This window comes from Pristiophorus japonicus, chromosome 14 (genome assembly GCF_044704955.1).
Source record: "Pristiophorus japonicus isolate sPriJap1 chromosome 14, sPriJap1.hap1, whole genome shotgun sequence".
Taxonomy (NCBI): Eukaryota; Metazoa; Chordata; class Chondrichthyes; family Pristiophoridae; genus Pristiophorus; species Pristiophorus japonicus.
Window position 1 is genome coordinate 55,648,099 of NC_091990.1, and position 13,292 is coordinate 55,661,390.

The 13,292-nt window shown below is 44.6% G+C and overlaps 1 protein-coding gene across 1 annotated transcript in view; it reads left to right on the forward strand.

Annotated features, from left to right (window-relative positions):
• Positions 1-1,938: 1,938 nt before the first annotated feature.
• The window catches only part of maneal (mannosidase endo-alpha like), a 54,339-nt gene continuing 42,985 nt past the window's right edge, over positions 1,939-13,292 (forward strand). The window contains exon 1 of the mRNA XM_070898512.1: positions 1,939-2,592. Within this exon, the coding sequence (XP_070754613.1) occupies positions 2,097-2,592 (496 nt within the window). The 5' untranslated portion in view covers positions 1,939-2,096. The remainder of the gene's footprint in view (positions 2,593-13,292) is intronic.

Genomic DNA, 13,292 nt, shown 5'->3' on the forward strand with positions numbered 1-13,292 from the left:
AGTGCTACAGAACAGTTCAGATGTACACTCGGGAACGCTCCCAATCCCGCCGACAGCCAATCCTCCCCCAACACTTAACATTCCAAAGGAATCATCACCAACAACAATTTGCGTTGATATAGTGCTTTTATGCAGTAAATCACCCCAAGGCAATTCACAGGCGGTTCATCAGACACCGAGCGAGGAAGGGACCATTGGGACAGGTCTTGGTCAAAGAGACATGGACCATGTACAGTAGACACCTCAAGTTGCTGGAGAAATATCACCAACGATGTCTCCACAAGATCCTACAAATCCCCTGGGAGGACAGGCACACCAACATCAGCGTCCTCATTCAGACCAACATCCCTAGCATTGAAGCACTGACCACACTCGATCAGCTCCGCTGGGCAAGCCACATAGTCCGCATGCCAGACACGAGACTCCCAAACCAAGCGCTCTACTCGGAGCTCCTTCACGGCAAACGAGCCAAAGGTGGACAGCGGAAACGCTGCAAGGACACCCTGATAAAGTGCGACATCCCCACCGACACCTGGGAGTCCCTGGCCCAAGACCGCCCTAAATGGAGGAAGTGCATCTGGGAGGGCACTGAGCACCTCGAGTCTCAACGGTGAGAGCATGCAGAAATCAAGCGCAGGCAGTGGAAAGAGCGCGCGGCAAACCAGTCCCACCCACCCCTTCCCTCAACAACTATCTGTCCCACCTGTGACAGAGTCTGTGGTTCTCGTATTGGACTGTTCAGTCATCAAAGAACTCACTTCAGGAGTGGAAGCAAGTTTTCCTCGATTCCGAGGGACTACCTATGATGATGATGATGAGGTTTTAAGGAGGAGATAGTGTGGTGGAGAGGCGAAGAGGCTCAGGAGGGGAAATCCAGAGCTTGGGGCCTAGACGGCCAACCAGTGGTGGGTGGGGCAAAGGTTGTGAGAGCAGGAAATGAAAGCAATCAAACTGTGAACAGTCTCAATAACCCTTTTAAGATTCTGAATGGGGAACGTTCCTGCTTTACTGCTTCAAAGAAGAGCCCAAATACTTCCTTTTTTTTAATCACCTGTTAAATATATATCCATCCTGGCATTAAAAATTAAGAAAAAGAATTCTACATCCTTGTTTGATTGCTGCGGGGATTTTTTTTAATCCACTTATAAAGCAAGTGATTTAATTTAATTCCCTTTCAGGCTATGTCAAGGGTTGATGTCGATGTGATTTCAGGGGGGACTGCAACCTACTCCCCATGGAGCCTCTCAGTCCCGAGTGTTGTTTGCTTTTTTTTAGGAGGAGAGGAGCCTCATGTCGAATCATCAGACAAGACAGTCAGTCACCCAGACTCAACATCGCTGCTGCAAGGGCTTGTGACAGCCACACGCTCCTCCCAGGGAAGCTGACAAAAGGCAATCGGTTTCTGCTACAGTTCGGGAGGAAAAAAAGCTGCATTGACTTCACAGGAGAGCAGTTCTGTTTGAACCCCTACCGGGGGATGCGGGGGCGGCTGGGGGGTGGGGGGAGAACGATCTACAAATGGAAGCAAGGACGGAAGCTGGATAGCCTGTGTGAGGAGTCTCGGGGTTGGGGAGATGCTTTGTGTGTGTATGTATGTATGATTGACGGTCCCTGTGCAGATTACATCTGACCGCCAGCCTCCATGGCAAGGTAGAGTCAGCATTCAGGCGATCCTTGATAATCACTTATCTCCATCCACAGATTGAACTAGGGGAGGGTGGGGAGAGAGAGAGAGAGAGAGAGAGAGAACAGGAGAAGGGGAAGGAATTAAAGAGGTGAAAGATTGGATTGGGGGTGGGGTAGAGAACAGGAGAGGGGGAAGGAATTAAAGAGGTGAAATATTGGATTGGGGGGGGGAGAGAGAGAACAGGAGAGGGGGAAGGAATTAAAGAGGTGGAAGATATTGGGGGGGGGGGGAGCAGAGAGACTGTAACTGACCCCGGGATATTGACCTGGTTTTGTTGAGAGATATTTGACTGGATGTTATGAATCACCAGAACGATGTGAGAGTGCATAAAAGCGGGACTTGCTTTCTGTGTATGTTCTCCATGCATTAAAAGACAAATATCACAAGAGAGAAGGGGACTTGAGGAATCATGGCCAGGTTCCGCAGGAAAACCTGCCTCGCCTTATCGCTCTTCACACTCTTCATTTTCGGCACGATGATGGGGCTGAGGACTCTGAAGCCGGCCGAGGGCTTCGGGGAGCTTGGCCCAGGATACCAGCGGATGCCCTTTGCCCAGCGAGTGGACCACCGGCGGCCCACCTCGGTCAAAGCCATCCTGGCGCCGCCTCCCACCGTCAGCCGAGCCCACGCCGCCCAGCTGGGAGCTTACCCCGCCGCCAACCCCGACCTGCACATCTTCTACTACGGCTGGTACGGCAGCCCCCGCTTCGACGGCCGCTTCGTGCGCTGGGACCACCTGCTGGTGCCCCACTGGGACCCCAAAGTGGCCGCCAGCTACCCCAAGGGCAGGCACAACCCACCCGAGGACATCGGCGCCAGCTTCTACCCTGAGCTGGGACCCTACAGCTCCCGGGACCCCCAGGTCGTGGAGGAGCACATGCGGCAACTTCGAACCGCAGCCGTAGGTAAGGAGTCTAAAGTGAGCATTTATTAAAAACATAGCCAGTATTTTTCACCATGCACACTGGAGCGAAAGACTGAATTCTTAAAGACTAAAGTACTAAGATATCCGTGTAATGTTAAAGATGTATAATGATATACATTTCTGGTGTGTATAATATAGACACATATAATATGTATGATATCAATGTACAGGTATGTGGGACATATACATTGAGTGGATATAATAACACATGGTCATGGGCGCAGATAGACATCACTCAGGTTTAACCCTCTGTCACCATATTTTGCACAGGTTTATTCCCTGTTGTACCTTGAAGATGCCTTATCAAGAATTTAATTGTAGTGTTCAATCAAGAATTTTATTAAGGCGATTAAGATCTCTCAACAAAGAGATCAGCGTTGCTACTTATGGGGAAGGTTGAAAGTCCAACAGCATGTTTTTCAGTAGTGCAAGGGGTGAAAAGTGTAAACAATCCAATATTCATTTTGGAAATTCAGTTTGAATGAGAATTTCTAGATGTTGCCTCAATAAGAACAAATGTGGCATCAAGATTGCAACTCTGCAAATGATTGGAGCCAGACTGGAGCAGTCAGTCAGTCTGCAAGATGAAAGTTGTATACAGAAGCTGTGCTGCTGAATGTGAGATTGCTTCAAACAATGCTGGGTTCCTGAGAACCATAAAAAAAACAGGTAGCAGAGTGTCAGAATGAAGGGGAACGTGAAATGAAGAATAGTAACTGAAATGAGGAGCCTGGTACAATGACATACAAGCGCTATTAAATGGATAGCTTGCAATCTCTATCAAATCTTGAGGTGACTGTAAATCTTGCAGAACAGTGATTGAACAACATTTGGAAGTGTATCTCACAGCCAATGAAGGGCACGATAAAAGTGAGATGAAAGCATCTATTTCCCTACTGATTAGAAAACTGCTAAATATTTATAATTATAGAAATTTATGGCACAGAATATAATTTCAACTTTGAGGAAAGAGAGAATCTGGTACTGGGTGTGACGTATAAAGAGACACTTCAGTTTTCATGTGAACAGAAAATGGGACAATTCCTTGATCAGTGAGTGCCTGGATGACAGTCTCGCAGTCAAGCTGACAGAATCACAATTTGTGGATTTGCAGATCATTGTTTGAGAGAAAAGCTGCCGACGAAACAGACTCTTAGCTGAGCAATAAAAACAAAGTGGCCCAGGAGTTGTGAACTGAGAAAAAAAATAAACCCAATGGGCTATCATTTGGAAAATGATCAATAAACAGTAAAATGGGAAATCATAAATGCTACCCACGGAATCAAAAGGAGAGTGAGATAAGAGAAAATTGTGTAGATGGTATGGAATGCAGTATAGATTCAACGGTTGGAACAAGTGAGCGGCTAACTACTAAAGCCTATATTTTCACTAGTTAGTTGCAAAACAACAACTGCAGTTAGCAACCGAGTGGACGAGTTCGATTGCCAAGCTAGCCATTAATAAGGTGTGAAAGTACGAGTGGCTGGGTGTGATTTTTCATTAATTGCCTGTCATGGAAGTAATACCTGTGTTTGGTTGTGTGTCTGTGCTGAACATGGTGTTTTAAGAAGATTAAATCATAGGACCATACAGCACGGAAGGGGGCCATTCAGCCTACCATGCCTGTGCTAGCTCTTTGAAAGAGCTATTGAATTAGCCTCATCCCCCTGCTCTTTCCCCACAGCCCTAAACATTTTCAAGTATATATCCAATTCTTTATTGAAAATTCAGTTGAAGTACATTATAAAAGGAAGAGGTGATCATGTTGCAAGAGGCAATCAGAGTGAGAAGACAACTGAGTAAGTATTGGGAGTTTGGCCTGAATTGGAAATCAGCGTGCTTGAAACTACTTTGGAGTCCATTTTATTACGGCAGGATAGTGGAATCCAATGGTGTATGGAGCTTGCATGACGTGGGAGTTTCTAGAAACTTTGAGGGTCCAGGGCAGTCACAGATGTAAGAGGTGTTTCCAGGTGTACTCACTCGAGCTCAAAGTTACTGAGCTCAAGAAACAATTGGAGTCATTTTGGACTATATTGTAGGAGGATGGATTCCTCCAGCAGACATTACAGGAGGTAGTCCTCCTGCAGCTTGGGAGGAATCGTGAGAAAGAGAAGTGGGTGGTCATCCCCCAGGGAAGAAGGAGGGCGTGGGTGGAGGTAGTTCGGGAAACCCCTGGAATCTGAAGTTGTTGCTAGGTATACAGCATTGTGTACCTATGATGCAGAGGAGTATATTCCGTACACCATTGGTTTCCACTATCCTGCCATAATAAAATGGACTCAAAGTAGTTTCAAGCACGCTGAATTCCAATTCAGGCCAAATTCCCAATACTTACTTAGTTGCCTTCTCACTCTGATTGCCTCTTGCAACATGACGACTTGAGATTGAATCCACGAGCAACGCATAAGTTAAAAATAATCACAAAAAAAATTTAATGGGGAGATGAGAAAAAAAATCTTTAACATAGAAACATAGAAAATAGGTGCAGGAGTAGGACATGCGGCCCTTCGAGCTTGCATCACCATTCAAAATGATCATGGCTGATCATACAACTTCAGTACCCCATTCCTGCTTTCTCTCCATACCCCTTGATCCCTTTAGCTGTAAGGGATCTAACTCCCTTTTGAATATATCTAAAAAACTGGCCTCAACAACTTTCTGTGGTAGAGAATTCCACAGGTTCACAATTCTCTGAGTGAAGAAGTTTCTCCTCATCTCGGTCCAAAATGGCTTACCCCTTATCCTTCGACTGTGACCCCTGGTTCTGGACTTCCCCAACACCCTATACACAGAGCACGGTTAGAATTTGGAATTCCCTGCCACAAATTATTGCTGAAGCAAGAACCATAACACAGATTCTGTTAAAAGGCAAGAGAAAGAGGAATATGAAAGGGAACAGAAAGTAAGTAGGCGACTCATGGAGAAGGACTAGGTGACGCATGGAGAACAATAGTTAAGGGGGCTGCATTGTTTCTCTGCTGCTATGTTCTAAGATTCACTGCCAATCGCAGAGCAAGAAAAATCAGATGCAATCTGTGAGGGAAAAAGGTTATTGGAGAAATGTTACTGAAATGTAGCAGTTGCAAGGAAAGCACACGAGAGATTGGATGGTGCCATCAGCAATAACTAAAAGAGTTATATCATTCAAGTTAAATATAGGAGCACAGGTGAAAGCATTTCCTGAGCGGGATTACAGCAGATCACAGAGTACACCAACAATACTCGAGAACAGATAGATTCCTGAAAGGCAAGTGAGTTGCTCGCATTACATATATAAAAAAAGAAAGACTTTCATTATGTAGTGCCTTTCTTGACCTTGGGAGATGCCAAAGCACTTTACAGCCAATTAAGTACTTTTTGAAGTGTAGTCACTGTTGTAGGAAAGATGACAGCCAATTTGCATGCAGCAAGGTCCCACAAACAACCATGTGACAATGATCAGATAATCTGTTTTAGTGATGTTGATTGAGGGAAAAATTTTGGACACCAGGGAGAACCCCTCCAGCTCTTTTTCAAAATAGCGCCATGGAATCTTTTACATCCACCTGAGAGGGTAGACGGGCCTTGTTTAACATCTCATCTGAAAGACAGCATCTCCGAGAGTGCAGTACTCCCTCAGTACTGCACTGGAGTGCCATTTTTAATTGGACTCAGGTCTCTGGAGACATAAGGACATAAGAAACAAGAGTAGGCCATTCGGACCCTCGCGTCTACTCCACCATTCAATGAGATCATGACTGATCTTCTACCTCAACTCCACTTTCCCGCCCGATTCCCATATCCCTTGATTCCCTTAATATCCAACCTGGGTCTTGAACTCACAACCTTCTGACAGAGGTAAGGACTGCTGCCTATTCAGCCTGACACAGCAGTGCAACACTTGGGAACAGATGTACGAGTAAAAGGAAGATGAGTTGCTAGCATTGCATTTGACAATGCTAAATGGAATGTGATGTTGGTAGTGGAGGCAATTTTAGGTCTGAGTGCTTGTGATAGCTTGATCCATTAGAGTGATCACAATAAAGGCCCAATGTGACATGAAATACTGAACACTTGTACAGGAATACCAGGATCAATTTCCAGGTCAGGACCGATTATCATAGGAGCACTGAATAAGGATAGATAAACAACTTACCCGTGTCGATAACAACCATTTGCACTACAGCTGGAAAAAAACTAAAAGTGGAGATTGATTGAATGGAGGACGTGAAGGTCGTAAATAAAATAGACGAACCACTGGAATGGCTGAGTTCATTATTAATTGTTGGCAAAAGAATTCGTACATTTTGAATTTGGCACAATCTCACAGACCAAGGTTAATAAGAGGGGAAATTGCAAGCTTCCAATTTGGGAATGAAACTGTAGCCCAGTTTGCTGTTGCAAAATATCACAGCAAGACAGATGCATCCTCCACTTTTTGGCAACCGAAACTGAATGAAGCAATTTCCACGGTTAGGCATTTGCAATACATCTTGTGAAAGGTACAGATTCTTATGGCTTCCCTTTGACATTGCCTCTGGGAGTTTGTAACTAAACCACTCTTAACATATACGAGCGGATTGATGATATCAAAAAATCGATGGATGGCAAAATGGTGCCGTGCTCATCCAAAGAGGAACACAAAGTCCAGAAGGTACTTAGTTACTAGAAGAGTCAACCTCAAATTTAGTAGCGAAAAATGTCTGTTTGGAGTTGCTGAGCTGAGATTGTTGGTGACATCATTACAGGTGAAGGCGTTAAACCTGACAAAATGGAAGTCTCATAATTGACCGCGCACTACATCTAAAGCAAGAAAGATGTGGAGGAAGCTTCTAGACATTGCCAATTACCTGGGTAAATTCATGCCAAATCTTTTGGAGAAAAAAAATAGCAGGTCTTGTAAATCTGTTAGTAAATACTACTGAATGGAACCAGAATCAGGAACAACAACATCTTGCATTTATATAGCGCCTTTAACTTAGTAAAACATCCCAAGGTGCTTCGCAGGAGCGTAATCAGGTTTTTTTAAATTCTACCGAGCCAAAGGGGACATTAGGACAGGTAGGTTTTAAGGAGAGTTTTAAAGAAGGAGAGGGAGGTGGAGAAGTGGAGGGGTTTAGGGAAGGAATTCCAGAGCTTAGGCCCTAGGTGGCTGAAGGAACGGCCGCCAATGGCGTGAAGGAAGTGGGGGGATGCACAAGAGGCCAGAATTGAAGGAGCACAGATATCTCGGAGGGTTGTAGGGCTAGAGAAAGTTACAGAGATAGGCTGGGGGCAAGGCCATGGAGGGCATGAGAATTTTGAAATCGGGGACCGGGAGCCAATGTAGGTCAGCGAGCACTGGGGCGAAGGATTAGGATATAGCAAGCAGTGTTTTGGGTGAACAAGATGAGACATGACAACCATAAAGGGACTGCTCAGGCAAGAGCTGGTTCCAAAGTTCGACGATCCTGAAAGGATAATAAAAATTCCCACTGGTGCATCACCAATGGAATAAATCACTGCAAAAGTGCGATATATGGCATTCATTCACCAATACACAGTTAAGATATCCAGGAATCGAGAAAGAGTGGTTAAGTTTTACATCAGCTTGTGAAAGTTCATTCAATCTGTAGTGGCTCCACCATTAATCTTGAAATAGACATTTCAACGATTATTAGGCTACAAAAGTCTAACCTGAGGGTATCAAATACACAGGACAAATTTTATGTGCAGCATTGATCCAGCACGAAGAGCAGTAGACCAGAATGCAAAAGCCAATCAAAACAGTCAAGGGTATTCATGCTTACTTTCATATGACTATTATCTGTATGTTACGGTCTAAAATATGAAGCTAATCAGAACTCAGACTGAAAGAAACGAGAGCTTTGGGATAGTGAATTGGCCTAAATATTTTGGTTGACGGTTTCTCATGGGCGAACGCTCCAACCGAAATGTTTTTAACGAAAATGCCTGGTAGTGCCAGAGGAACGTAGGCTTGTGCTCCGAGGTCTAGTTGTGCCTATGTCTTCCAGTAGCATGTGCGCATCCTGGGATCACATGGGCCTGGACCACCAATCACAATGTAGTATTCTCATTGATAGTGTCGGGAGCTCTGAGCTCCGAGCTCCATTACTGTCCATGAGAATCCCCCTAAAATCAAATAAAACACAACATAAATTTTTTTTAAACTTCACTTTTTTAAATTAATAGAAATTGCATTAAATTAAATGTTTTAGAGAAAAATGTATTTTTGTGAATTTTTTAAAAATTGTTTTAATAGTGTTCAAAATAAACTTACCTCATAGACAAGGTTTTTAATATAAAATTAGTAGTAAAATTTATTTTTTGTATGTTTTAAATCTCTTACGCTGATAAAAGTAAGTTATACACCTTCTTTTACCTGGTGTAAGAGTTTGAAGGACATTCGCTGGGCAAGAGTTGGGCAAATAGCCCAAATGTCCGCCCACGAATGTCCTTCGCCCGGGGATGCGCGCGCTTTATCAAAGGATCGCAAAAGCTGGTTATCGCCACGTGCGCATTGCGCGCCGAGAATCGGTATTTGCGAGGCCTCTTCGGGTGCGTGCGCACATCGTACACACCCGGACAGGCCGCAATTTTCAGGCCAATGGTGGAAGATGAATACAAGTAAAACAAGACATGAAAAAATATTAGAAATGAAAAGAGGAATTAACAGTAATAGATGGAATAATATACAACAGAAGTGAGATTGCAACGGCAAAAAAAATCATCCAAAGAAATGCTGCAAAAGATTCATGAGGACATACAGGCAAAGAGAAAAGTAGAAATTGCCCGTTTTCATCACAAACTCAGGAAATTGGTCATTGTGCTTAAAATGAAGACTAAACCATTAAAGCTCACATCAACTGTACAAGAGTCTTGGTACCATTTTGTTCCCTTGGCAGTGGAAAGACTGCTTGCTTGTGACTAATTACTATTTCATTTACCCAGAGGTGAGCAAACTGCACAATGCCACTTGCAAAATGGTGATAAATTGCATTAAACCAATTTTCTTCAGACATGTAATACCTAATGGACGACAGTGTGTAAAAGATTACTGCAGGCAGTATGCCAAAGAATGGGATCTCATTTCACACATCTTCAAGTCCAAATTTTCCACAGTCAGATGGACTCCTGGAGAAGTTAGTACACACTGCAACAAAGAAATAATGGGACAGTGAGAGTGATGGGTATGGGAGTTCCATAGTTTAATGTTGTATCCTAGTAGAGAGTGGATTATCATTAGTACAAGAAAAGGTTGAAGGGTTTGCAACTATCTTCAGCCAGAAGAGCCGAGTGGATGATCCATATCGGCCTCCTCCTGAGGTCCCCACCATCACAGAAGCCAGTCTTCAGCCAATTCGATTCACTCCACATGATAATAAGAAACGACTGAGCGCACTGGATACGGCAAAGGCTATGGGCCCGACAAAATCCCGGCTGTCCTGTGCTCCAGATCTTGCCTCGCCTCTCGCCAAACTGTTCCAGTACAGCTACAACACTGGCATCTACCCAACAATGTGGAAAACTGCCCAGCAATGTCCTGTCCACAAAAAGCAAGACAAATACAATCCGACCAATTGCCACCCCATCAGTCTACTCTCAATCAGCAAAGTGATGGAAGGTGTCGTCAACAGTGCTATCAAGCAGCACTTAATCACCAATAACCTGCTCACCGATGCTCAATTTGGGTTCCGCCAGGACCACTCGGCTCTAGATCTCATTGCAGCCTTGGTCCAAATATGGACAAAAGAACTGAATTCCAGAGGTAAGGTGAGAGTGACTGCCCTTGACATCAAGGCAGCATTTGCGCAAATGTGACATCAAGGAGCCCCAGTAAAATTGAAGTCAATGGGAATCAAGGAGAAAACTCTCCACTGACTAGAGTCATACCAAGGAAGATTGTTGTGGTTGTTGTAGGTCAATTATCTCAGCTCCAGGACATTGCTGCAGGTGTTCCTCCGGGCAGTATCCTCGGCCCAACTATTTTCAGCTGCTTCATCAATGACCTTCCCTCCATCAAACGGTAAGAAGTGGGGATGTTCATTGATGATTGCACTGTGTTCAGTTCCATTCGCAATTCCTCAGATAATGGAGCAGTCCATGCCCACATGCAGAAAGACCTGGACGACATTCAGGCTTGGGCTGATAAGTGGCAAGTAACATTCGCGCCACACAAGTGCCAGGCAATGACCATCTCCAAGAAGCGAGAGTCCAACCGGCTCCCCTTGATATTCAACGGCATTACCATCACCGAATCCCCATCTTCAATATCCTGGGTGTCACCATTGACCAGAAACTTAACTGGACCAGCCACATAAATACTGTGGCAACAAGACCAGGTCAGAGGCTGGGTATTCTGCGGTGAGTGTCTCAACTCTTGACTCCCCAAAGCCTTTCCACCATCTACAAGGCACAAGTCAGGAGTGCAATGGAATACTCTCCACTTGCCTGGATGAGTGCAGCTCCAACAACACTCAAGAAGCTCGACACTATCCAGGACATAGCAGCCCGCTTGATTGGCACCCTTCCAATACTTTAAAAATTCATTCCCTCCATCACAGGCATACCGTGGCTACAGTGTGTACCATCTATAAGATGCACTGCAGCAACTCGCCAAGGCTTCTTCGGAAACACCTTCCAAACCCGCAACCTCTACCACCTAGAAGGACAAGGGCAGCAGGCGCACGGGAACACCATCCAAGTTACAGACCATTCTGCTTTGGAAATATATCGCCATTCCTTTATCGTCGCTGGGGCAAAATCCTGGAACTCCCTCCCTAACAGCACTGTGGGAGTACCTTCACCACATGGACTGCAGTGGTTCAAGAAGGTGGCTCACCACCACCTGCCCAAGGACAGTTAGGGATGGGCAATAAATGCTGGCTTAGCCAGCGATGCCCACATTGCAGAACAAATGTTTTTTTTAAGTACTCACGGGAAGACCAATGGGAGCAAATCTACCTGCAGGAAGAACTACTGAAGAACACTAATTCAAAGATGGGAAAGAACAATGTTTAAGCTAAAGTAATCTTCCAGCCCAGAAATCTGGTGACGTGAAAACAGCATCACAAATACATGGATACAAAAATATACAAGCAAGAAGCAAGTGTATGCACAGTGAAACTTGGTATGATCATAGAATCATACAGCACCGAAGGAAGCCATTCGGCCCGTCGTGCCTATGTTGGCTCCAATTAGTTTCACTCTCTTGCTCTTTCCCTGTAGCCCTGCAAATGTTCCATTTTCAAGTTTATATCCAATTCCATTCTGAAAATCACCATTAAATCTGCTTCCACCACCCTTTCAGGCCGTGCATTCCAGATCACAACAACTCGTTGCATAAAAAAATTCTTCTCATTTCCCCGCCCCAGATTTTATTGGCAATTATATTCAATCTGTACCCTCTGGTCACCAACCCTCCCACAGTGGAAACATTTTCTCCTTTTTACTCTATAAAAACCCCTCATCATTTTGAACACTTCTATCAAATCTAGCCTTAACCCTCCCTAAGGCATAGAATTTTCGTGCCATTGGAGATGCATTTCTTGTGGATGCATTTATTTTTATGTATAATGGATGAATAAATGTATTTTAAATGTGGTGGTGACCCAATTCTAAACTGGATTCCAGTTAAAAACTAAAATGGCTGCTTAGAGACACTAAAGTTCCTCAGAGCTTCTCCTATTCCGCCGCCATAGTTTCACCGGAAGCCCCATTTTGTCCACACTTCTGGAGCTGTTTATTATGGGAGCAGCTCCGAGGAAATTCCCCAGACGCTTTTGATTTAAAAGTACATGTCTCTCTATGACGGATGTGATTTGTTGCTTGCATCTCCCCTGGCTCGGTGGGACGGATGGATTAGTAATTCCTGATCATCAGCAGTTAAACTAAACAGGCCGTTATCCAGTCAGGCCAAAGCCAAGTCACCATCCCGTTGTTTACTAAGATGTGGGGAACATTAATATTCTGTTTGCCAGACCTCTTTGAGAAAACTGCTTCAAATTCAAAGGGGAAAATATCCTTATAACCCAAAAACCTTACAGCGTTCATTGGTTTCTGTTCATTGTGGAAATGTGTCAGCTCTGGCTCACCGGGTAGCACTCTCGCCTCTGGGGTAGAAGTTTGTGGATTCAAACCCCACTAGAGACCTGAGCACAAAAACCTAGGCTGACACTCCAGTGCAGTGCGGAGGGAGTGCTGCACTGCCGGAGGTGCCATTTTTCCGATGAGACATTAAACCAAGGCCCTATCTGCTCTCTCAGGTGGATGTAAAAGATCCCACGGCACTATTTCAAAGAAGGGTATACACATTAAGCGGTAGGCCACTTAATAGTGTAGATGAACAAAGGGACCTTGGAGTGTTTGTCCACAGACCCCTGAAAATAGCAGGCCAGGTGGATAAGGTGGTTAAGAAGGCATACAGAATGATTGCCTTTATTGGCCAAGGCATAGAATATGAGCAGGGAGGTTATGCTTAAATTGTATAATACTTTGGTTAGGCCACAGCTGGAGTACTGTGTGCAGTTCTAGTGGCCATATTATAGAAAGTACCTGATTGCACTAGAGAGGGTGCAGAGGAGATTTACTAGGATGCTGCCTAGAATGGAGAATCTTAGTTATGAGGACAGATTGGATAGGTTGGGTTTGTTCTCATTAGAACAGAGGAGGTTGAGAGGAGACCTCATTGAGGTATAC